At 41.0% G+C, this 25959-nt stretch overlaps 1 protein-coding gene across 3 annotated transcripts in view; it reads right to left on the reverse strand.

Moving 5' to 3' along the window:
* LOC126175163 (diuretic hormone receptor-like) overlaps positions 1-25959 on the reverse strand; it is a 586395-nt gene that overhangs the window by 99160 nt on the left and 461276 nt on the right. For all 3 annotated transcript variants that reach the window (XM_049921750.1, XM_049921748.1, XM_049921749.1), the window contains exons 5-8: positions 23564-23657; positions 16732-16825; positions 8123-8203; positions 1799-1869 (exon numbers count right to left, since the gene is read on the reverse strand). In XM_049921750.1, the coding sequence (XP_049777707.1) occupies positions 1799-1869; positions 8123-8203; positions 16732-16825; positions 23564-23657 (340 nt within the window). The remainder of the gene's footprint in view (positions 1-1798; positions 1870-8122; positions 8204-16731; positions 16826-23563; positions 23658-25959) is intronic.

Below are 25959 nucleotides of genomic sequence, written 5' to 3' on the forward strand. Positions count from 1 at the left end.
CTAGACAGCTGCGTTATGCCGGTTGCATGCGAATCAGGCGAAATGCAATTTAGGTCGTTCGGATACTTTTGAGTATGACTGTGCATACTGCTCTCGGTAGATGGTCAGAGTTATTATTTATTACTACCCGCGAAGGAATTAGTACCTAGTACACATTCCATTTAAACCAATTTCCAGATTGACAGTGCCTGAAAATGACAATGCAAACTCTGTTTAGGTCTGCTACACTGTGTTGCCCGAACGTTCCTTTTCATGAATGAGTACCAGTTTCAATCTTCGTTGAAGATCATCTTCAGGGCTGGCTCCGAAAAATGCAGTTTGTCAACAGCTCTGTTATTCACTCGGAACCAGCTAACGCAAATAACCGAGTGGCTTATAAGAGCCCACATGTTTAACCATATAGCCAAAGAAGTGTACCAGATGTAATATTTGCTAGTATTCTCCTAGTTCCACAGCTAGAGACATTGTCAGGTGAAGTGTAAAAATTCGGCAAAAGAAATAATCAGTATTCTGTTAAACTGACACCTGTAATAATTGTATGCGAAACTAAGTACAAATATTCATTAATTTCTTTCAGATAGCTTTTTCTGAAAGCGACATTCACAGTCACATTGATGAAAAATTTCAGTTGCTTGTAAATAAGGAAGTAGAAAGCCAATAAGCATGAAAACTTCTTTTGCTTAAGAACAGCAATAATACTGTCCACAAAACTAACATCATTCCGTCATTTTTGGCCAAATAATACCTAAGATGTCTGCTTAAAGATTCGATCATTCGGAGTAACAGTGTAAATACTATGGCAAACACTAAAATCTGCTGTAGTAGGAAAAATTACCATGCTCTCTTGATTTTCTGACTGGCGTGACTGAAATTTACAGTAAACAGCATGTAAAATACGTGCAGTTTCTAAATATTCACTTTTCCGTTCCCCTCCACACACCCGCTGGATGTAAGGAACCGATGACTCCCGTATGCAGAATGTGTAGTCTTGAATAATTCAATCAGTGTCATGAATGGTGTCTGTCTACCTTACCTGTAGAATATCATTATAATGTCGATGGCTTCGTATTATTCATTAACGTTTACAGCACCAATCAAGATACAAGTAGTAGGCAAGTTAGTACCAAAGATTAGGTACATTAGAGATGGTAGAATTGTTGTGCATGATCTCTGAGTTTGCCAATTTAACACGGTATAAAGTCTTCTCGCGTAACATCGCAGGCCTCTAAATGTCGTGGTGCATAACCTTGAAGGTTCTCGAGGTTTACCCTCTAGCCGAGTCCCAAAATGTAGAATAAAATTAAATGCAACCAACGACATCTCAGACATTTATTGACGGAGACTTGTAGAACTGCATCAAACATAGGCACTAAAATACAGCTGCAATGACAGTGCTGTCAAAATTTATCTGCACTCACATGTTTTATCTAATGGAGGCCCTGATTATTTCATTACTCCGCTCAACAATTCAGGTCAGCCTGTGCACGAAACTGTACGGTCCGTTAAAGTGGCAGACATCCCATGTCGTAGTCTCCAGAGAAATAATTACAAGATTCACTTAAGGAGATTTACGGAAATAACGGAAAACCTACATTTCTATGGGTAGGCAATAATTTCACTACTAACTAGAGGCCAGTGTTTCTAATCATTTAGCCACGTTTCTCGGTAGGTCATGCAACAGTCTGCCACTAAACCCTACTGAAAAGTTTTCATATCGCATTGCAATAAAATACATAAGCCATAGTGAGATTTAGGAAGTTCCACAAATAGCAGTACAGCTGCTGTCTCGAATACTCACCGTGGGGTCTCCAGTTCCCGTAGTGAGTCCCTTCGCGATGCCCCACGCGGTTATGATTACTAGTGGCACCCCTGGAAAAGAGAACAGTTCTGACAGCTTTGATTGGCCCATTACATTGTACAGCGAAACCTGTGTGGTAATGATGGCTAAATTTTAGATAGTAGTTTCTCTGGTAGTAACGATTTAAGGAAAACACAGACATCAAATTGTACGAAGATGATCACTGTGCAAAATACGAAACATAAACAATTGACAAAGAATCGTAGCACATTATGAACTATAAAAATTTCATTTAGGTTCGGTTCGTATTAGTTAATTTTAAACTTCTACACCATCACGATTTGCAGTGACGTTTTCTTCGGCTATAATGTTCCAAATCAGCTGACAGAGGTAACACTTTAATGAGGTCAGATCTGCACTCCAAGACTGTTTATGTCTAGACAGCGACTGACTCCATGTCAGTAGACTGTGTTTACACATGACGTTTAACAATAACGAACTATTCTGTTCATTACTTGCTGTAAATAATACAGTAATTTTCTTGATAATCAAGTGTCTTGGTAATAGTTGATTTTAGCGAGAGAAAGTCATACCGTTGCAGACTTCAATAATCGTAATAAACAGCTTTTTCTTATAGAAGCCTGAATTCTGACGAAATAATGTTTAGGTAACTTTTAAGTGAAGGTATTCCACAACCATGAATGTTTTACAAAATGTGATTTCGTCCCTTCTGGTGAGAACAGAAGTTCTTAAGCCGGAATACTTTTACCTTCATTTGTTTTCTGCGTCTCAAGTCTATTATAGACAATGCTACACTTTCTGATGTTATATTCGGAAGTGATCAAGATTACAGTTGTCGGTGAAATCATTTTATAGTGAGTTTACGAACCTACTTGTATAACAATGCATAGATAAACTTTTCCCAACCAAAAAGGGTAATAGCAATGGTCAAGTTGTTCGCTGTGATTTCTATTGTATTCGACCTCTCCAAAGTTGCGAGTTTTTTTTTTTTGCATCATTTACCTACACCTACACATTCCAGCAGCTGCAGATTCTTGTCGTAGCCTGGTACCAACTTCCCAAATTCCCTTCTCTGGTATGCCAAAATACTGCCGTCATAGCCAGCGGTTCGTATAAGCAAACAGATGAAAATCAAAGGGAACTAAGTTCGAGATACATGGAGGGCTATCAAAAGTTCCCATTGAAAATGCACCTGAGCATCTTCGTTGTGTTTGCATTGTGCAACTGACAATTATCATGAAGAAGATATCACATGACAGTTACATTATTTCGGCTGCACGAAATCAGGCGACATTCCTAGCCTCTTAATTCTACCACACAATTAACGTCCCTTCGCGAAATTTCATAATTCAGCATTTACAATTATGTCAATACTGTAACTCCTCCATTCCTCGATCACCGAGCTGTTGTTAGCACAGTGGAGATGCATTCGGGAGGATGATGGTTCAAATCTGCATCTGGTCATCCACATTTAGGTTGTCCGTGATATCCCTAAAGCGCTTAGCACAAATGACAGGGTGGTTCCATTGAAAAGGGCAAGGACAATTTCTTTCCCCATCCTTCCATAATATGAGTTTGTGCTCCGTTTCTAAATATCCCATTGTCAATCGGCCGCTATACTCTATCTTCCTCCCTTCCTTTCATTTGATCAAGCAAATGAGGAAGTGATCCTCATCTAGGTCTATCAACAGACTTTCAGATTATCCGCTGACTGCGTAATACACATAAAGAGATCATTGTTGTACCAAACAGCCGAAATTATTTTAGCAGTAGGTAAGTGGCAAATACAGGACGTGCCTGGATCAAGGAACAGTCGGAATTGTAGTTGTAAATTGTTGTAGTTGTGCTGAGAAAGTCCCTGAGCTTCAAGCGCTAATAGAAAGCACAGAAGCTGAAATCGTTATAGGTACAGAAAGCTGGCTAAAGCCTGAAATAAGTTCTGCAGAAATTTTTACGAAGTCTCAGACCGTGTTCAGGATAGATAGATTAGGCAGAATTGATGGTGGAGTGTTTGTGTCTGTCAGTGGTGGTTTATCTTGCACTGAAGTCGAAGTAGATACTCTGTGCGAATTGGTATGGGTGGAGGTTATACTTAACAGCCGAACTAAGTTAATAATTGGCTCCTTCTATCGACCCCCAGACTCCGATGATATAGTTGCTGAACAGTTCAGAGAAAATTTGAGTCTCGTAACAAATAAATACCCCACTCATGCGACTAAAGCCTTCCCTCGATATGTTGGCAAAAATACTTGTTCAAAACCGGTGGTAGGCAGAAAACATCTTCCGATATTATCCTAAATGCTTCCTCCGAAAATTATTTCGAGCTGTTAGTCCACGAACCCACGCGAATTGTAAATGGTTGCGAAAACACACTTGACCTCTTAGCCACAAACAATCCAGAGCTAATAGAGGGCATCATAACTGATACAGGGATTAGTGATCACAAGGTCGTTGTAGCTAGGCTCAATACCGTTTCTTCCAAATCCACCAGAAACAAACGCAAAATAATTTTATTTAAAAAAGCGGATAAAGTGTCACTAGAAGCCTTCCTAAGAGACAATCTCCATTCCTTGCGATCTGATTATGCAAATGTAGACGAGATGTGGCTCAAATTCAAAAATATAGTAGCAACAGCAATTGAGAGATTCATACCTCATAAATTCGTAAGACATGGAACTGATCCCCCATGGTACACAAAACAGGTCCGAACGCTGTTGCAGAGGCAACGGAAAAAGCATGCGAAGTTCAGAAGAACGCGAAATCCCGAAGATTGGCTAAAATTTACAGAGGCGCGAAATCTGGCACGGACTTCAATGCGAGATGCCTTTAATAGGTTCCACAACGAAACATTGTCTCGAAATGTGGTAGAAAATCCAAAGAAATTCTGGTCGTATGTAAAGTACACAAGCGGCAAGACGCAGTCAATACCTTCGCTGCGCAGTGCCGATGGCACTGTTACCGACGACTGTGCCACTAAAGCGGAGTTATTGAACGCAGTTTCCCGAAATTCCTTCACCAGGGAGGACGAATGGAATATTCCAGAATTTGAAACACGAACAGCTGCTAGCATGAGTTTCTTAGAAGTAGATACTTTAGGGGTTGCGAAACAACTCAAATCGCTTGATACGGGCAAGTCTTCAGGTGCAGATTGTATACCGATTAGGTTCCTTTCAGATTACGCTGATACAATAGCTCCCTACTTAGCAATCATATACAACCGCTCGCTCACCGATAGATCTGTACCTACAGATTGGAAAATTGCGCAGGTCGCACCAGTGTTTAAGAAGGGTAGTAGGAGTAATCCATCCACCTACAGACCTATATCATTGACGTCGGTTTGCAGTAGGGTTTTGGAGCATATACTGTATTCAAACATTATGAATCACCTCGAAGGGAACGATCTATTGATACGTAATCAGCATGGTTTCAGAAAACATCGTTCTTGTGCAACGCAGCTAGCTCTTTATTCGCACGAAGTAATGGCCGCTATCGACAGGGGATCCCAAGTTGATTCCGTATTTCTGGATTTCCGGAAAGCTTTTGACACCGTTCCTCACAAGCGACTTCTAACCAAGCTGCGGGCCTATGGGGTATCGTCTCAGTTGGATTCGTGATTTCCTGTCAGGAAGGTCGCAGTTCGTAGTAATAGACGGCAAATAATCGAGTAAAACTGAAGTGATATCAGGTGTTCCCCAGGGAAGCGTCCTGGGACCTCTGCTGTTCCTGATCTATATAAATGACCTGGGTGACAATGTGAGCAGTTCTCTTAGGTTGTTCGCGGATGATGCTGTAATTTACCGTCTAGTAAGGTCATCCGAAGACCAGTATCAGTTGCAAAGCGATTTAGAAAAGATTGCTGTATGGTGTGGCAGGTGGCAGTTTACGCTAAATAACGAAAAGTGTGAGGTGATCCACATGAGTTCCAAATGAAATCCGTTAGAATTCGATTACTCGATAAATAGTACAATTCTCAAGGCTGTCAATTCAACTAAGTACCTGGGTGTTAAAATTACGAACAACTTCAGTTGGAAAGACCACATAGATAATATTGTGGGGAAGGCGAGCCGAAGGTTGCGTTTCATTGGCAGGATGCTTAGAAGATGCAACAAGTCCACTAAAGAGACAGCTTGCACTACACTCGTTCGTCCTCTGTTAGAATATTGCTGCGCGGTGTGGGATCTTTACCAGGTGGGACTGACGGAGGACATCGAAAGGGTGCAAAGAAGGGCAGCTCGTTTTGTATTATCACGTAATAGGGGAGAGAGTGTGGCAGATATGATACGCGAATTGGGATGGAAGTCATTAAAGCAAAGACGTTTTTCGTCGGGGCGAGATCTATTTACGAAATCTCAGTCGCCAACTTTCTCTTCTGAATGTCAAAATATTGTGTTGAGCCCAACCTACATAGGTACGAATGCTCATCAAAATAAAATAAGAGAAATCAGAGCACGAACAGAAAGGTTTAGGTGTTCGTTTTTCCCGCGCGCTGTTCGGGAGTGGAATGGTAGAGAGATAGTACGATTGTGGTTCGATGAACCCTCTGCCAAGTACTTAAATGTGAATTGCAGAGTAGTCATGTAGATGTAGATGAAAAGGAACTAAGACAGCAAAAGTAACCAGTAATAAATTAACGAAACTGACGAATGCAGGAACAACAGTAAATAAGAAAACATCTCTGAGTATGAATTTAGCCTAGATACTATGTACAGAGCCAAATAGTCACAGATCCGTCGTGGAAGTGTGACGTATAATTTGATATTTTGATATATATATATATATATATATATATATATATATATATATATATATATATATATATATATATATATATATTCCGTGCCTAACGTGTCACGTCTTTCTGTGTCACACAAACACACAAATTTTTATTTTTAAAGGGGATCACTTAAGACTTTTTCCATGGGTTCGCCCCTCATACTGCTGCCTCATATCACAAAATTGCCGTCTGATGTAGTACAAACTGAAAAAATAAATTCATTTTAAAGCACAGTTTCGTATATAAATTATATTCAAAACCTTACACCTGTGTCACAGAACAAATCCTACATGGAGAATACTTTACACACGTTTAAGGGAAGAAATGCCTCCGATAATTATCACAGTATTTAAAGAACATCAAAATATAAACAGGCTGAAGTGAACAAACATTACATCAGACTATGTTAATCAATTTAACTGTAAAAAGCTAAGGAGCATATTATTAACAAAATGAGAAATATGCAAAAGTGAAATGCCAAAATGAGCACTTCTCAGTGGGGAGTAAATCAAAACAATCAGAATGGCTGAAAGAGAGCACAGTAACATGAGCCATAAACGAATAAGAGCTAAGCAAATAAGAGACTAGGCAAGAATGAGATGCCAACAAAATGAGAGCTGGCCGAACTCCGTCGGCACTTATACTCGTATACAGTTGCGTTCGTGGCGGCACCTCGCGGCCCTTACGCAACAAGCGCGACTGCGATCGCAATGCACTCTTAGCGCTCGCGGCGGCATCTAGCAGCGCGTACGCAAATTGTGTGATTGCTGTCGCAGGACGACCCTTAATCTATGATGTTACAGAAGGTAATGAGAGCTACCTAGAACGTCATAAAACATACTTACTTGACGTCCTTAGCCGAAAGGAGTTACGAAATCTAATGGTACTATATAAATATCTGGACAGCGCTGCAGTCAGGAAAATTGAAGAAACTTTCAAAAATGAATCGTTACAACGAAATCTACACGCGGTGTTTGAGTGTTGAACAAAGTGCGTGGTAGTTTGAAAGCTATAAGCGAGCACACTAACATTCTTAAAACGGAACTCTCGGTTTGGCTACTGATGTAATCAACTTGAAATTTAACTTTCACCCGTAGCTTATAACTATATTTTTCTCAGAATACCATTGAACATCTTCTGAAACACGTAGGATTAAGGAGAAAAAAGTTCATTCTTTAAAATACAGACTATAATAGACTCATAAAATACAGTACATTCTGTACATCCAGCCATTCAGTGCTAGAAATGATTTCGGTTACTTTTATGGATCTCAAATTCTAATAAATGAAGAAATTACAAAGAAAATTAGAGCCTTTCTAAAAGTTCTCCCTACGTTGTTACTATTACTACCATTTTTCATTGTTTCAAATATGTTGTAGGAAAAATGGTCTATGATTATTTCCTCGTTATGAACTAAAATATTTTGATTCGAAATTTATGGCAAAATTTAATATTACCGTTCAGTTGAATCACAGAAAACAGAAAACCTTTATCACGAATAATACGTCTATGAATTGAAGACTACTCACCCCATCCAATGAGAATGTAAGCACGCATCTGCATAAGCTTCCCCGTAAACGTTTGCACCACCAGCATATACAAATAAAGTCCTGGAAGCAGAACATTAGTTGTCTACAATTAATAATGTAATTACTGGCACAGATAAAAATATCAAAGCGATCATAAAATGTAGTAACATTAAAAAAAGTTCTTGTTATTTATTCTCACGACACTCTCCAGTTACACTGAACAGACATACAACAGACATAGAACCTCTGCATATACGTATAATGAGGGTTCAGTTCAGTAGGCACGGATACACTGCCGACTAGCAGTTTCATAGCAACATAGTAATGCTGTCGCAGTTTGACTTCCGTTTAAGTGAGAATATGAATACTTACTCTCGTGTCGCAGTACGGCGATGTTAGTTCTGAGCAAATGTTAAAGCGTTGATGCCACATGTGAAATGGTGCTTCCACTGGGAGAAGGATACATCGTAACTGCTGTCTGTCTCTAGTCTACAAGCCAAAGTTATTTGCTTTACTTCTCGTATGTCGCAAAGTTGACTTATGTAACATAATGTAATGCAGTTGTCAGAGAACAGGGAGTAACACTATTGGAAGTACAAGAAGAATCATGACGAAATTGTCGCCGCTTAACCTTTCGTCCTGTTAAGCTTTCGTTGGGCCCATCAATTACAAATAGTCCGTCAACAATTTTCTAGGGAACATTTTTCGGATGTTTGGTGGTGGGTTCAGAATGAACTACAAAGAGCTTTCAAGGATTAAGTATATAAAGAACAATAAAGCTGCAGACTAGGAACAATTACGATCAGAACAAGTTAAAATGGTTGGACATGCTACAAAACAGTGGATGTTAAATTTTACGACTACCTGAATTTTAAAATTGTAAATTCCCCAGATATGTGGAGTACTAGCACTGCTAAAGCCTGTGAAAGAGCCAATAGACCCAAAAGAATCTCTTCCAGTTTCACCTTTGTACAAGTTGCATAATGTTCTGGAAAGAATGATTTTAAATCTAATATCAGAGTACGTTGAGAAAGGTCTCATGAAAAAGCAGTCAGGCTTTTTTCCAGGAAGGTCTTACTGTGGACGTATCCTTAAGATGATCCAACATATTTCGGTTGCGTACGATTGTGGTCAAGTTACAGGTCTGCCTTCGATTGACCTCACAGCAGCTTAGGATACTGTCATCCAGAAACAGTTAATATGGCTTTTGATGTAAGAAACAAAAGAATCAGAGAAATAGATACACTACTACCCCATGTTGTTCCTCAAAGAAGCAATGAAAATATAAGACTGGCTTTTGTTGTTTTAAGATTATATAATTTTAATTATGAATACTATGTCATCTGAGCACAATTAAAAAATGTACAAAGGCAAATGTATATAACCAGAAATATTCACCAAAACAGCGAACAAATTTTAAGAATTAATTATGTGTCCAATTCAATAAATTTATATCAATGAATTAGAGAAAATTTGACAATTGTTTCCCATTGAAATTATTTCAATACTTTGGATAATTATACACAGGAAGAATTGGTTAATGACATAATGAATCTTCTTCATCAAATTGAATTAATGTAAGAATTCAAGGTGGGATGGTCACCCCATCAGTTGATCTAAAATAAATCTTTAAAGAATTTTATGCGATTTCTTAATGAAAGTTGACTTTTTACGTGAGTCAATTCAGTGTTCAATTATTTGGCCACTGTTTTTTAAAGTATTCATATACAATACATATTTCATGTGCTTTGAGATTGTGTAAATAATTCACACTTTCATCAGTTAATTGATTTATGAGTGCAGAGATTATATCTTCTTCTTCATCATCATCAGGATAACATACAGATAGAAACAATGAAAGTGTCAGTTTCCTCATTCACACACATTCACACACTTTTGGGTTGTTGACTGCGAAATCACTAAATTTAATTGTCGACATTTGCATTATTCCCACTTTTTCACCATGAATAATTGCTAATCTGTCAATTAATTGCTAAACATCGTCCATCCTATCATATTCAGTTGGTTTTTCTGTACATTTTTTAAAACTAAGCCGTTGCCTTTCTTCTCATGTGAACTAGAATCTATAGTTAGTCTTCTTAAGTTTGAAAAATAGTCATCAACAATTGGTTTTATCAGATATTTAAGTTTATTACCTTTACTTGATCTAATTTTATTCGGATTATTGTCATAATACAATGCTCCTGAACTGTATAATATACACTCCTGGAAATTGAAATAAGAACACCGTGAATTCATTGTCCCAGGAAGGGGAAACTTTATTGACACATTCCTGGGGTCAGATACATCACATGATCACACTGACAGAACCACAGGCACATAGACACAGGCAACAGAGCATGCACAATGTCGGCACTAGTACAGTGTATATCCACCTTTCGCAGCAATGCAGGCTGCTATTCTCCCATGGAGACGATCGTAGAGATGCTGGATGTAGTCCTGTGGAACGGCTTGCCATGCCATTTCCACCTGGCGCCTCAGTTGGACCAGCGTTCGTGCTGGACGTGCAGACCGCGTGAGACGACGCTTCATCCAGTCCCAAACATGCTCAATGGGGGACAGATCCGGAGATCTTGCTGGTTAGGGTAGTTGACTTACACCTTCTAGAGCACGTTGGGTGGCACGGGATACATGCGGACGTGCATTGTCCTGTTGGAACAGCAAGTTCCCTTGCCGGTCTAGGAATGGTAGAACGATGGGTTCGATGACGGTTTGGATGTACCGTGCACTATTCAGTGTCCCCTCGACGATCACCAGTGGTGTACGGCCAGTGTAGGAGATCGCTCCCCACACCATGATGCCGGGTGTTGGCCCTGTGTGCCTCGGTCGTATGCAGTCCTGATTGTGGCGCTCACCTGCACGGCGCCAAACACGCATACGACCATCATTGGCACCAAGGCAGAAGCGACTCTCATCGCTGAAGACGACACGTCTCCATTCGTCCCTCCATTCACGCCTGTCGCGACACCACTGGAGGCGGGCTGCACGATGTTGGGGCGTGAGCGGAAGACGGCCTAACGGTGTGCGGGACCGTAGCCCAGCTTCATGGAGACGGTTGCGAATGGTCCTCGCCGATACCCCAGGAGCAACAGTGTCCCTAATTTGCTGGGAAGTGGCGGTGCGGTCCCCTACGGCACTGCGTAGGATCCTACGGTCTTGGCGTGCATCCGTGCGTCGCTGCGGTCCGGTCCCAGGTCGACGGGCACGTGCACCTTCCGCCGACCACTGGCGTCAACATCGATGTACTGTGGGGACCTCACGCCCCACGTGTTGAGCAATTCGGCGGTACGTCCACCCGACCTCCCGCATGCCCACTATACGCCCTCGCTCACAGTCCGTCAACTGCACATACGGTTCACGTCCACGCTGTCGCGGCATGCTACCAGTGTTAAAGACTGCGATGGAGCTCCGTATGCCACGGCAAACTGGCTGACACTGACGGCGGCGGTGCACAAATGCTGCGCAGCTAGCGCCATTCGACGGCCAACACCGCGGTTCCTGGTGTGTCCGCTGTGCCGTGCGTGTGATCATTGCTTGTACAGCCCTCTCGCAGTGTCCGGAGCAAGTATGGTGGGTCTGACACACCGGTGTCAATGTGTTCTTTTTTCCATTTCCAGGAGTGTATCTGCATAATCTGATAAATATACTCCATCAAACTTTTCTCCCAAATCACTCATAGTAATTTGCTTGTCAGTTTTAGACTCATTAATCCATCAGTTCCTTCATATATTTTTCACCAATTTTTCATTTATCTCCTTCAAATGTTACTGGTAATCTTCCTATATATTTAAAGGTACCAACAGGCCTTAATCCACAAGTAGTATCTTCACATAGTTTGCATATTTTAGCATTCTTTCACTTATATTTATTTTTTAACATTGCTATCCTTTATAGGACATTGAGATTTTTTTCTCTTTTCATATTTATTCAATGCATCTTGAATTTCTGATTCACTTAGTGTGTAGTCATATTTTCCTGGAATATCATCAGACCAATGATGTAACTGTAAATACTCATGATTATGATTTCGAATCATTTGTTTTTCAACTTCTCTTTTTTCTGCAATAGCTTTCAGAACATTGTCACCTAATAATTCGATTCCTTGTTTGACGTGTTCAATGGCATCGATAACTGGCTATTATACTTTTTTAAATTTTCCATACTCTCTTCTTGGAGGTTTTTTCCATTTTTTAAACTCTTCTCTTAACTGTTCTTTTACTCTCCTATTCTGTCTAGCTTTTTTAACGGCTTCTGGGTCGTATTTTGCAAACATTTATTAAGAATAAAAAATGAATTAAAATATTTTTAAGTTTATGTTGTTATGAAACGTTGTATTTTATTTCTGAGGTTACCTTTATTTTGGTTTTCTAGTCATATCTGTCATAAGGAATATCATTCCAACATTTACTAGACATTTCTATTAAACTTTAAATCTTCCCCAAAAACCTCATGGTAAATATGATTTAAATTTGTTCATCTTGTCTAACAATATTTAAAAAAAAAGGGTTATCTCATACTAGTTGTTTTGGTATATTCGAGTAGGTTTGAGCTAAGTAAAAACAATCTATTCCTTTGTGTCTACCTCTAGTAAAATATTCTCTAACGATGTCTTGGTTCTCAAGAATGAAGTCATTGAAGACTGAATTGTCTTGACACTAAGCCAATGGAACAATTTCATCATTATTTTCGTCAAAGGTAGCTATTTTTTCATTATTGTTATCTTCAATTTTTTCACATCCTTTCATAAATTCCAAGTATTTTGGTTGATCTAAACTTTTTGAGTAAATGTACAAATGATTAATTTTGTTCTAGTTTAACCAGCCAGGTGGTTGAATTTAATTATCAATCATTACAGTAGTCTTTCCACATCCACTCAGCCCAATTATTTTACATTGAATAGAATTTGGTAGAAGTTTAGCATGTTTATTTTTCGACTTGTTTTCTGGAAGTCTTAATTTCGGTTCCCAATAAGTTTTGCTCATTTAGTAATAAAAATTTTTAATAGTAAATGAGTAAATTATTTCAGCTGAGTGGTAAGTCATCTGTTCTGAGATAACGATTGACTGTGCTAATACGAGACAGCTTTAGTAGTGTTGCACTGGTTGGATTTTATTCAACTTTACTAGCTCCAAATATTACTTCGAGAAATAATAAACTTTACTGTGATGGAGAAACGACAGAAATTCCTGTAGGTCAGTATAGTTTGAAAAACTTTGAAAAATATATTCATTTGAAGAAGCCAAATATTCGCATCACAGCAGATGAAATTTTAAACAGAATTGTTATCGAAAGTGATGTAAAAATTGTATATGGTCACAAAAGACAGCATTGGAAGTGTGCTTCGATTTAGTATTCAAATTGTTGAGGCTAATGAAAAGACTGTTGCTAAACATGTTCCTAAAATTATTCCATTCGAGTCAATCAATATAAATTTTATTCTTTCTGATGGAATGTTTGTAAAGTGTAGAGGTCAATTTCATGGCAAAACTAATACTAATGCTTTATTCAAGGCTAATGCAGTATTTGGTGGGCCAATAATTCACGAACCGAATTATCCTGAAAATATTCAAATTTTGATCCAATTCAAGACCTAGAAATTACTGTACCTGTAGAAAATGATAATTTAATTGACTTTAATGGTGCTTGTGTAACAGTTATTTTAGAAATTACTTAATATTTTTTATTCAAAAATAAATCATGAACAAACATGAAAGTTATCTGTTTTACTCATTCCCTGTGAATGAGAAAATAAAAATAATTTGAATCTCCCCAACACAGAACACGGAGATTAATATAAATATTGGAGATGGTTGGGTTTATCCACATCATGCTCAATTGTACAGGAATGTCAGTATTATTGGAACTGATGGGACAGATTATCCAACTTATGATGGAAAATCCAATAAAAAATTGGTCTTAATTATGTAACAAAACTGCTCAATGTTATCGCTATGAAGAAAGGTAACAATATTTTGTCTCGAATGGAATTTCCAATTATTTCTTCATCGGCTCTCACTCGATTGACTACGACTCTACCCAATGAGGTAACCTTGGAAGGTCATATCCTTAGTAATTGGAAGGTAAAAAGTAAGAAAAGTTAAGTATTTCATCCATTAGAATTAAATGGTGGAGTTTTAACGATTGTAAAGAAACTAGGTGGGAAGGAGATTTAACAGTAATTTTTACTTGCTCATCGAGTGCTGGAGATTCTATTCTTCGTTTGTTAGATCGTAACCAAGCTGGAGTTGAACTGTGACCACGCTTCCAATACAGGGAAAAATTCTTGTAGAATAGATGGAAATTCGTGTTCCTGTTGTTAAATTTGAACCAGAATATTTGCATGAATTAGAACAAGATAGACTTAAAAATCCAAAAATTCCCATATCTTTGTTTGAGCCACAAACTGTACAGATTGCTGGATTGGATGAAAAAAAATTTTTGAGTTAGATATAACAAATTTCCATAACTCTGCAGAATCTGATATGCCTTACTTCATCTTTGTTGTTTTCCAGATAAAAAGGAAAAATAACCAGTTAGTTGACTCTTCCTTATTCGATAATGTTAAATTACAGAATATCTATAATAAAAATGGAAGAAACGAGATTTTTCCTCAAGAAATGTGGAATCTAGATCCGCCAAATAATTATCTAGAAGCTTATAATGCTTTCCTAGATTTTAAGAGAACTACACAACTGAACGGTGATGTTAATGTGAGTCAATTAAATTTTATTCAAAATTATCCTATCTATGTAATATATAGGGTGAGTCACCTAACGTTACCGCTGGATATATTTCGTAAACCACATCAAATACTGACGAACCGATTCCACAGACGGAACGTGAGGAGAGGGGCTAGTGTAATAGTTTAATACAAACCATAAAAAAAACACGGAAGTATGTTTTTTAACACAAACCTACGTTTTTTTAAATGGAACCACGTTAGTTTTGTTAGCACATCTGAACATATAAGCAAATACGTAATCAGTGCCGTTTGTTGCACTGCAAAATGTTAATTACATCCGGATATATTGTAACCTAAAGTTGACGCTTGACAGGATGTTCGACGGGCGTTTCATAGGACGCATAAATTGGCCAGCCCGTTCTCCTGATCTTACACCTCTGGACTTCTTTCTGTGGGGTACGTTAAAGGAGAATGTGTACCGTGATGTGCCTACAACCCCAGAGGATATGAAACAACGTATTGTGGCAGCCTGCGGCGACATTACACCAGATGTTCTGCGGCGTGTACGACATTCATTAAGCCAGAGATTGCAATTGTGTGCAGCAAATGATGGCCACCTCATTGAACATCTATTGGCCTGACATGTAGGGACACACTCTATTCCACTCCGTAATTGAAAACGGAAACCACGTGTGTACGTGTACCTCACCCATCATGGTAATGTACATGTGCGTCAGTCAAAAAGACCAATAAAAAGGTGTTAGCATGTGGACGTAATGTGCTGTTCCAGTTTCTGCTGTACCTAAGGTCCATCACCGTTCCCTTTGGATCCCTACGTAATTCGGTGCTCTCCGATACACACGATCGAACAGCTGAGGAGTGGTACTCAAGCGCGAAGTTTAGGTTACAATATCTCCGGATGTAATTAACATTTTACAATGCAACAAACGGCACTGATTACGTATTTGTTTATATGTTCAGATGTGCTAACAAAACTAACGGGGTTCCATTTCAAAACACGTAGGTTTGTGTTAAAAAACATACTTCCGTGCATTTTTTTATGGTTTGTATTAACCAATTACACTAGCCCCTCTCCTCACGTTCGGTCTGTTTAATCGATTCGTCAGTATTTGTTGTGGTTTACGAAATATATCCAGCGCTAATGTTAGGTGACTCACCCTGTATATGTCTAGAAGAATGAATGTGTTAGCTATTCAGAAAACAACAATGAAATTGTGTGCAACTGTCAATGAAAAAATTCCGAAAGATACACTTACGTATGTAGTAATGTATGGTAAAAAGAAATTGACGTATGATTCGCACTATAGAATTTTGGTTGAAAATTACAGAAAATTTTTATTTTTGTGGGAGTGTTGGTTTGCAGCCGTTTATAAAAAAATGTTAGTTAGTAGGTGGTTAGTGTGCTCAGCCTAGTCGTTTATAAGAAAATAAAAACATCATTAAATTTTCTGGGAGTGCACTCAACCAACCCACTTACTAGTTATTTACATGTCTCCCTTCCAGATCGCGAGCTCTCTCTCCTAACCACTTCGTCATCTCTCTCAGTTAATTCAAAATTAGTTTCCTCATCTGAGATTTATACATTACCTATTCGCAACTTCGCTAAAAGGGTGCAAAAATATCACAGATAACTCCTCCACGTACACAAGAAAATTAGAAGGGAAGATCGTCACTGCCTTTGAAACAGTTCCGAAAACGCTTACACCAGTACATCTGCTCGGTGTGTCGTATTTATTCTATATTTAGTGCTTGACTCAGTGTCATAAATCGTATCGTGTCTCCCTTTCTAACATTAGATTTGAAAAACTGTTCAGAATTTCAGTGAGTCAGTATTGAGGATACATTTCAGGTTTCTATAACTCAGTTGAAAATTAAATGCTCTCACCTTCTACGAACATCCAGAAGAAGTTTGTCATCTGAAAATAGTAGAAAAGTAGCACCAGGACGACGCACACAGAGCTACTCACTTTCTCTGATACCTGTAAAAAAAGATAACAGTGTGTAAGTAATCATAAAGAGTGGTAATCCTTGCTACATAAACATCCAAAAATCAGATAAAGTGCAGTATCCTTATATTGTCCCTCCGGCTAGCCGGGCGGTCTAACGCGCAGCTTCCTGAGCGGGAAGGAGTGACGGATCCCAGCACGAATCCGACTGGCGGATTAGTGTCGAGGTCCGGTGCGCCGGTCAGCCTATGGATGGATTTTAAGATGGTTTTCCATCTGCCTCGGCGAATGTGGGCTGGTTCCCCTTATTCCGCCTCCGTTACACTATATCGGCGATTGCTGCGCAAACGCTGTCTCCACGTAAGCGTACACAATCATTACTCTACCACGCAAACATTTAGGGCTACACTCGTCTGGTATGTGACTTTCCCAGGGGTGAGGGGGTGGTGGTGATGGCGGGGGGGGGGGGGGGGAAGGGGGCGGACAATATTTCTGGGTTTGGTGTGGGCGGAGGTAAGGTGCGTGGACGGCTGTAGCCTGTTGTGGGGTTGTGGAACCATTGAGGACTACGGCGGGACGAAGCCTCTCCATCGTTTCTAGGTTCCCGGTTTAATACACAAAGCACATACAATCCTTATATTTGTTGATGTTTTGTTACTCTAAAGATATTTCTAAGTAAATACCACATATCTTTTGTTTTAAAATCATCCTGTTTTTCGCCACCTTAGCTCCGCAATTTTTCGGGTGATTACTTTTGTGTGCATACGATTAGCAGGAAGTTTAACTGTTTAAAACTGTAATATACACTTCAGCAGAGATTACTGTGTCTTAAATATTAATAAGATTAGTTGAATAGGCACCACATCTACATCTACATACATAATCCGCAAGCCACGGTATGGCGCGCGGTGGAGGGTACCCCGTACTGCACTAGTCACTTCCTTTACTGTTCCACACCCAAAAAGGACGAGCGAAAAAGGAATGTCTGTATGCTTCCTTATGAGCCCCAAATTCTCGTATTTTACTTTCGGGGTCCTTACACGCAATGTATGTCGGAGGCAACAGAATCGTTCTGCAGTCAGCTTCAAAATCCCGTTTCCTAAATTTTCTTAATAGTGCTCCTCGAGGTGAACGTCGTCTTCCTCCCAGGGATTCAGATTTGAGTTCCCGAAGCACATCCCTAACACTTGCATGTTGTTCAAACCTACCGGTAACAACTCTAGCAGTCCGTCTCTTACCTTTTCGATGTTTTCTTGTGTCCTCCTACGGTCACTCATAGACGACACATAGAACCGCAGATTTACGCCCACGCTGTCCGCTAGATCATTTATGCATGTAGTAAAAAATAGCGCTCGCATCACTTTTATCTGGGGCACTGCTGTCGATACCTTTGTCTCTGACTAACATCCGCCGTCGAGCATGACATACTGGGTTTCATCACTGACGAAATTTTCGAGCCACTGACATATGTCGGAACCTATTCCGTAAGCTCGTACCTTCGTTAACACACTACAGTTGGGTACCGTGTCAAATGTTTTCCAAAAATCTGGAAATATTTAATCTGCCTATTACCCTTCATCCATAGTTCGGAGTGTATTATGTGATTTAAGGACCAGCTGGGTATTGCATGAACGATGCTTTCAAAACCGTGTTGATTCGTGGACATAAGCTTTTCAGCCTCGAGGAAATTTATTATGTTCGAATTGAGAATTCTAGAATATTGCAAGAAACCGATGTTAAGGATATTGGTCTGTATTGTTGCAGGTTCATTCTTTTACCCCTCTTTTATAGAGGAGTCACTTGGGCTTTTTTCCAATCACTTGAGACTTTGCGACGGGAGAGAGATTCTTGATAGGCGCAAGCTACGTAAGGGGCCAATTCTGTAGCGAACTCTTCGTGAAACCGAATAGGGTTTCATCAGGACCTGCCGACTTATTTTTTAAACTCTTTTAGTTCTTTCTCTACGACAGGGATGCTTTTTGCTATGCCGCCCATACGGAACTCTGTGCGTTGTCAAGTGACGGTATGTTTGCACGATTCTCTTAAAAACCTCTTAAAAGCTGAGTTTATAGCTTTGGCTTTTGTTTTGCTGTCTTTAACTGTCACAACAGATTGGTCAAAGAGTGACTGGACGGAACCCTTAGACCCTCTTAGCTACTCTACATACGACCAGCATTTGCTCGTGTTCTGGGTCAGATCCTTTGCTACCGTATGACGGTGGCACTGTAGTTGCTGCATGCTTCGCGATATCTTTTCACATACCCAGGATAATTTACTATATTCTGCCTGTCGTTCCTTTGTGCCTTCTCTTTTGAACCGAGAGTGCAACAGCCTTTGCTTCCTGGGCATTTTCTAAATTTCGTTGCTAAAACACGTTGGTCTTTTCCGTCCTTAATCCACGTTCTAATCGCATATTTGCCCAGATCACGATTCACAATCTGTTTAAATTTTGCCCTTAATTCGTCCATGTTCATCATACTGGAACTAAATAATTGCAGTTCATTGTCTGCACAGATCCTAAGATGGCGTTTTTAAGCCGAAATTTGTAAACGTCATAAAAATTGTGCATTTGGGAAAGTGGAAAAAACAGATAATTTTAATATCAGACGTTGCAACTGACGCCTAAGAGGAATGATACTGTCCAGTGGGCTCTGCAGGATAGTACGAGGCCTGTTCAAAAAATTCCAGAACATTCGTAATTTCGCGCCATTGGTGTGTGAGAGCGAAAAGCGGTTGGCATCCTTGCACATATGTCTGCTGTTATTTTTCAGTGATGCACTGAGTAGAACGTTTTGTTGCACAGTTTGTGAATTTCGAGATCGCAGAGTTGAAGCAGGTGTCTTCACAGGGGGTTGGAAAGTGTTGTCCAGGCCCAAGAAAAGCTCGTCAGGCCAGGTCAAATATCAAAACCAAGGTGCTACGACGCCGACGAGAAAATATGAGAAGAAACGGCCTGAAGTGTGACGAAAGAATTCACGGCTCTTGCATCACGATAACGCACCCACACATTCATTTTTGTTGGTGTGTTACTATTGCACAAAAAACGAAATCAATGTGCTGCATTAACCTCCGTACTCTCCAGGCCGGGCCCCTGCGGACTTTGTAAATAATAAAAGTTGAAAACGCCGTTGAAAGGACGAAGATTTGCAACGTTAGACGAGATAAAAGAAAATTCGCAAACAGCTTTTCGGGCGATCCAGCAAGAGGCGTACCAGGACTGCTTCCGGAAGTGGAAACGGCGTAGGGAGCGTTTTATCAATTGTGGAGGGGAGTATTCCGGAGGAGACCATGCACAATAAGTAAAAGGTAAGCGTGGAAAATTTTTGTGGACAAAGTTCCGGAATTTTTTGACAAGACCTCGTACAGCCATGTCAAGTACTTTGCATCAGGTATTGGGCTTCCGCAAAAAATCAAGTATCCACGAAGCGTGCGACAACGTTTGGAACACCGTGAATTGTCGGCATAGACCCCCTGTCGCGGTTTCCCTTGATAGGGAAACAGAAAGAGACGCATACCGACCGTAGTGTGTACAAGAATACAAGAGACAGGAGTAGCACGACTTCGCCTTTTCAGGCAAGTCTCGGTCCCGCGTACAGCATCGCGATGGACTGTTTTGCGGTAACGAACGTTTCACTTTTGATTCGTCATGGTCATAGGCGCCTAGATGATGGCGTAATGATTTGGAGATCAACTGGGTACACAACCCCATCAACTCTTGTTCTCATAGCCGCTAGTTTTAAAGGCAAGCGTTACAGTTCTTGCGTGATAAGGGCAATGACTGTGCCCTATTTTCGAGGTTTACGTGACTATCTTTCAGTTCTATAACGCAGAAGCAGATCTTTCCCTCACAACCAGATATATGACGCATTTAAAACATCTGGTCATCGGTTGCCGTGAGTCTGGCATACCACCACTCAACATCCATTACGACTGATCAACTCTGCAATACTAGTGAAACAGCGTGCAATGGCTCACCCATACCCGACATCCAGTTTTACTCGACACCCAGCCAAGTCAGAGCCGTTGTTGCTGTCAGGGATGAAATAAATTTCGGTCCCTTTATACCCACAAGCAAGTTACTGACAGGAAAAATGCAAATATGAATGGAAAAGAATGTTGAGGATCTGTTTTGCTCAGTTTTCGATCAGTTCACGATCAGTTTTGCTCCAGGAATGGTAAAGGCACTAGAGAGCCAGTGTTGATGTTGCGCTTGATAATGAAAACAGGACTGAAGAAAAATCAAGACTCTCTCATACGACTTGTCGACCAACAAAACGCGTTCGACAATTGCTGCTGGATGATCGGGTAACATAAAATATGTACAGAAGCCAAGAGGGAAAAATAGGACTGAAGAACTAAGTGCTCCGAGTAAAGAGGAGCTAAGACAGATACGTAGTCTTTCTACCCTAGCATTCAATCTATCCATCGGAAATAAAAGATAAGTTCTAGAGAGGGATTAAAATCCAAAGTTAAAAGATATACATGATAAAATTTCCTTGTGACACTGCTGTCGTCAGTTAAAGCGAAGAAGAATTACACTATGTCGAATGCAATGAACAATGCCTAAAGAATATGGTTTGAGAGCGATCAGGCTAATTATTGAAGTAATGAAAAGTAACAGAAATGAGAATGTCGAGAAAGTTAACATGAAACATATGATCATGGACGAAAACACCTTATTCTACTACCTGACGGACGAAGCAAGGAGGACTTAAAAAGCAGTTTACCGCAACCAAGAGGGCATTCCTGGACAAAGGAAGGGTAGTGTCATCAAACTTGGGCCACAATTCCAGGAAGAAATTTCTGAGAATGTACGTTTGGAGCACAGTGGTATAAGCGGTACAGAGGAAAATCGAAACGTTGAAGTACGGTGCTACAGAAGAATTTCGTAAACTTAATGGGCTGATAAGGAATGGGGAGCTTTTGAGCAGAACGGGCGAAAAAAGCATCCTATCGGAAACGCTGACAAGAAGAAGGGACAGGATGATAGGACATACCTATAGACATCAGGTAATAACCTCCATGATACTGTAGGGAGCTGTAGAGGGTAAAGACTGTAGAGGAAGACAGAAAGTGAGAAAAAAAGGTACGAATAATCGAGGACGTAATGTGCAAGTGCTACTCTGAGACGAAGAGGGTAGCACACGAGAGGAACTCGTGGCGGGTGGCATCAAACCAGAGGACTGATAACAAATCATTTGCAAAATTCATCTTGTGTGCCTCCGACTATACTCTGTATTCAAAATATGTATTGTTTCCTTATATGCTAAGTTTTCTGGTGTTGCAATACATATTTATACACTCCTGGAAATTGAAATAAGAACACCGTGAATTCATTGTCCCAGGAAGGGGAAACTTTATTGACACATTCCTGGGGTCAGATACATCACATGATCACACTGACAGAACCACAGGCACATAGACACAGGCAACAGAGCATGCACAATGTCGGCACTAGTACAGTGTATATCCACCTTTCGCAGCAATGCAGGCTGCTATTCTCCCACGGAGACGATCGTAGAGATGCTGGATGTAGTCCTGTGGAACGGCTTGCCATGCCATTTCCACCTGGCGCCTCAGTTGGACCAGCGTTCGTGCTGGACGTGCAGACCGCGTGAGACGACGCTTCATCCAGTCCCAAACATGCTCAATGGGGGACAGATCCGGAGATCTTGCTGGCCAAGGTAGTTGACTTACACCTTCTAGAGCACGTTGGGTGGCACGGGATACATGCGGACGTGCATTGTCCTGTTGGAACAGCAAGTTCCCTTGCCGGTCTAGGAATGGTAGAACGATGGGTTCGATGACGGTTTGGATGTACCGTGCACTATTCAGTGTCCCCTCGACGATCACCAGTGGTGTACGGCCAGTGTAGGAGATCGCTCCCCACACCATGATGCCGGGTGTTGGCCCTGTGTGCCTCGGTCGTATGCAGTCCTGATTGTGGCGCTCACCTGCACGGCGCCAAACACGCATACGACCATCATTGGCACCAAGGCAGAAGCGACTCTCATCGCTGAAGACGACACGTCTCCATTCGTCCCTCCATTCACGCCTGTCGCGACACCACTGGAGGCGGGCTGCAATATGTTGGGGCGTGAGCGGAAGACGGCCTAACGGTGTGCGGGACCGTAGCCCAGCTTCATGGAGACGGTTGCGAATGGTCCTCGCCGATACCCCAGGAGCAACAGTGTCCCTAATTTGCTGGGAAGTGGCGGTGCGGTCCCCTACGGCACTGCGTAGGATCCTACGGTCTTGGCGTGCATCCGTGCGTCGCTGCGGTCCGGTCCCAGGTCGACGGGCACGTGCACCTTCCGCCGACCAGTGGCGACAACATCGATGTACTGTGGAGACCTCACGCCCCACGTGTTGAGCAATTCGGCGGTACGTCCACCCGGCCTCCCGCATGCCCACTATACGCCCTCGCTCAAAGTCCGTCAACTGCACATACGGTTCACGTCCACGCTGTCGCGGCATGCTACCAGTGTTAAAGACTGCGATGGAGCTCCGTATGCCACGGCAAACTGGCTGACACTGAGGGCGGCGGTGCACAAATGCTGCGCAGCTAGCGCCATTCGACGGCCAACACCGCGGTTCCTGGTGTGTCCGCTGTGCCGTGCGTGTGATCATTGCTTGTACAGCCTTCTAGCAGTGTCCGGAGCAAGTATGGTGGGTCTGACACACCGGTGTCAATGTGTTCTTTTTTCCATTTCCAGGAGTGTATTTATCAGTAGTGAGAACCACACACTGGAACAAATAACACCCTCTTACCTCTACAATACCAGTCAGAATCCACCAGAAGTCGGTGAGGATATACGCCCACATGAGATTCATGTGGATGGCATTTCGGAGGCATCGCAATTCTCTGAAACAAAATAGGTGGCATAAAACAGTGTTTAATATTTTGTACTAAAACACACAATAAATGCATAAAAGTCGCTATAAAGGTGATATTATGGACTAGCTATTAGAAAGAAATATCGTTGAATAATATGAGCCCTAGTATCCAGGCAGGCTGACTGCACGAATGTTGCTGAGCTTCTCCGAGGCTTGCGAGCAAATATGCCAGTAGGGCGCATCAATATTTACTTGTGCCGTTTCAAATGTTTCGCACTGGCCGAGGAACGAATGGGAAAGCTTCTGCCGCGATAAATCTCCCGGTTCTCCAGATGAGCCATTGGACGCAAATAGAAACTAAACGTATGTTTTCCTAAGGGTAATTTTCGTATCGAGAAATATATGTCAGTAAGGCACATAGGACTCACACAATGATGTCTAAAGGAATCTGTAAGTAGTAGGTGCTATTGTTTGAATGTATTCGTTATTCAAATTTGATTCACAAGAATATCCGAGAAAATTTTTGCCACATTACCAAGTCTTCAACGTACGTCGCAAAGTACCTCATACGTGATATTCTAAAGTGATATAAAACACCGAAGTATTGTTTTCAATAAGTTGTAGAACTCAAACCGTACAAATATTTTTTCCAGAGATAATATATGTAAGATTTGTATCTTCAGATATAACGAGGGGAATAAGTTCCTGTTCAGTAAAATGATGTAGTGTTCCAACAGCATTGAGTAGTTCTCGAAAGTATGTGCACTCTGATACAACGTTTGTTACAGTGATAGTAAAAAAGAGTAAAGCCGGAATAGTAAGTACACAATCTAATTACATTTGTTCAAACGGCTTACGGGAATGCAGCCGGATGACGTCTTCGACAACCGCTGACACTTCAGAAAGTGCTCATCCTGTTATTTTCAAGGCACAACATGCACGAAAGAGCTCTGTGGAGGCGTATGGTGCACGCATGTCGAAAGGCAACACGTGCACACGTGCCCACACACACACACACACACACACACACACACACACACACACACACAGTAGGCACACCACCTAATAACCAACTATGATCAACATCGGAAGCTGTCGACAGTGAATATTATACCAAAGGCGAGCGATATAGCTCTAAATTTATGTTGTTTGGCTAGGCACAAACGTGTTTCTCAGCAGACTTTAGGCAACAACCTCCATCTCTATTTATAAGGGCGCTTGCTAATTTAACCTCAAGTGCTTCCTTAATAACACCGTCCCAATACTCAGAAATGTATGCCAGAATTTCTGTGTTGTTATATAGCATAAGAAGACTGTTGGAAAGGTAATGTTGTGCAATAGCAGATTCGCTCGGCCACTGTAAGCATGTGTGATGCTTATGCTCAAAAGACGGCTCCTCCGAGGAACTGATGGTCTGGCCAACACACGAATTGCCACAACTGCAAGGAGTACGATAAACACCTGCTTTACACATATCAAGATCTTCCTTTTCGGATGAACCTAAATTGATCCTAATGTTAGATCTTGGCCGAAAACTACATTTCACATGATGTTTCCGCACAATACGACCAATCCTATTGCAAACAATAGCTGTGTACGCCATAGAGGTAGTTGATACATCGTTGTTTTCCCCCAATTCACTGTTAGTCTATAGCGCAACGCTCGTCCAATCTGTCTTAGCCAAAAACCATTTTGGCGAAAGGTGACTTCTAAGAGGGCTAGCTAGCTCAGCTGACTAACTTTCAGGATCTGAGATGACATGTGCCCTATGAAACAAGGTACGGAAAAACACTTTACTCTGAGCCAGGTGGTGACAACTGTCAGGTTGAAGATATAAATCAGAGTGAGCTGGATTCCTATTCACAGCATTTCGCAACGTACCATCCACCTTCCTCATATCATACATCGTACGTACAGTGCATTTCTTACATTAAACACGTTTTTTGTAATAATTAGTAGACACTATGACACCATTTACATACCTCGGTTTTTAGTTGTGTAGGCTTAATATTTGTTAGGGTTATGCTACTACTGATGTACCTTAACGAGCAATGAGAGAAGAAAACTTAGCGTAGAACAAAGCTAATCGTAGAGTATCATTATGTTAAACTGATTTCAATCAGAATTTCTGTATCAGCAGTCACTTGAACTTGAGCAGCATAAAAGACCAGTAAGAGAAACTTCAAAAAAATATGAGTATCTATTGCTTTGTGATAAAAGGTATCATGTGGCATTGTTGGCTTGGAGACCTATCTCCGACTGTTCTGCTGCCTAGTCTAATTCTTTTTATTTGACGCCTCTTCGAAGACATACTCGTCGACGATGATGAA

This window comes from Schistocerca cancellata, chromosome 3 (assembly GCF_023864275.1).
Source record: "Schistocerca cancellata isolate TAMUIC-IGC-003103 chromosome 3, iqSchCanc2.1, whole genome shotgun sequence".
NCBI lineage: Eukaryota > Metazoa > Arthropoda > Insecta > Orthoptera > Acrididae > Schistocerca > Schistocerca cancellata.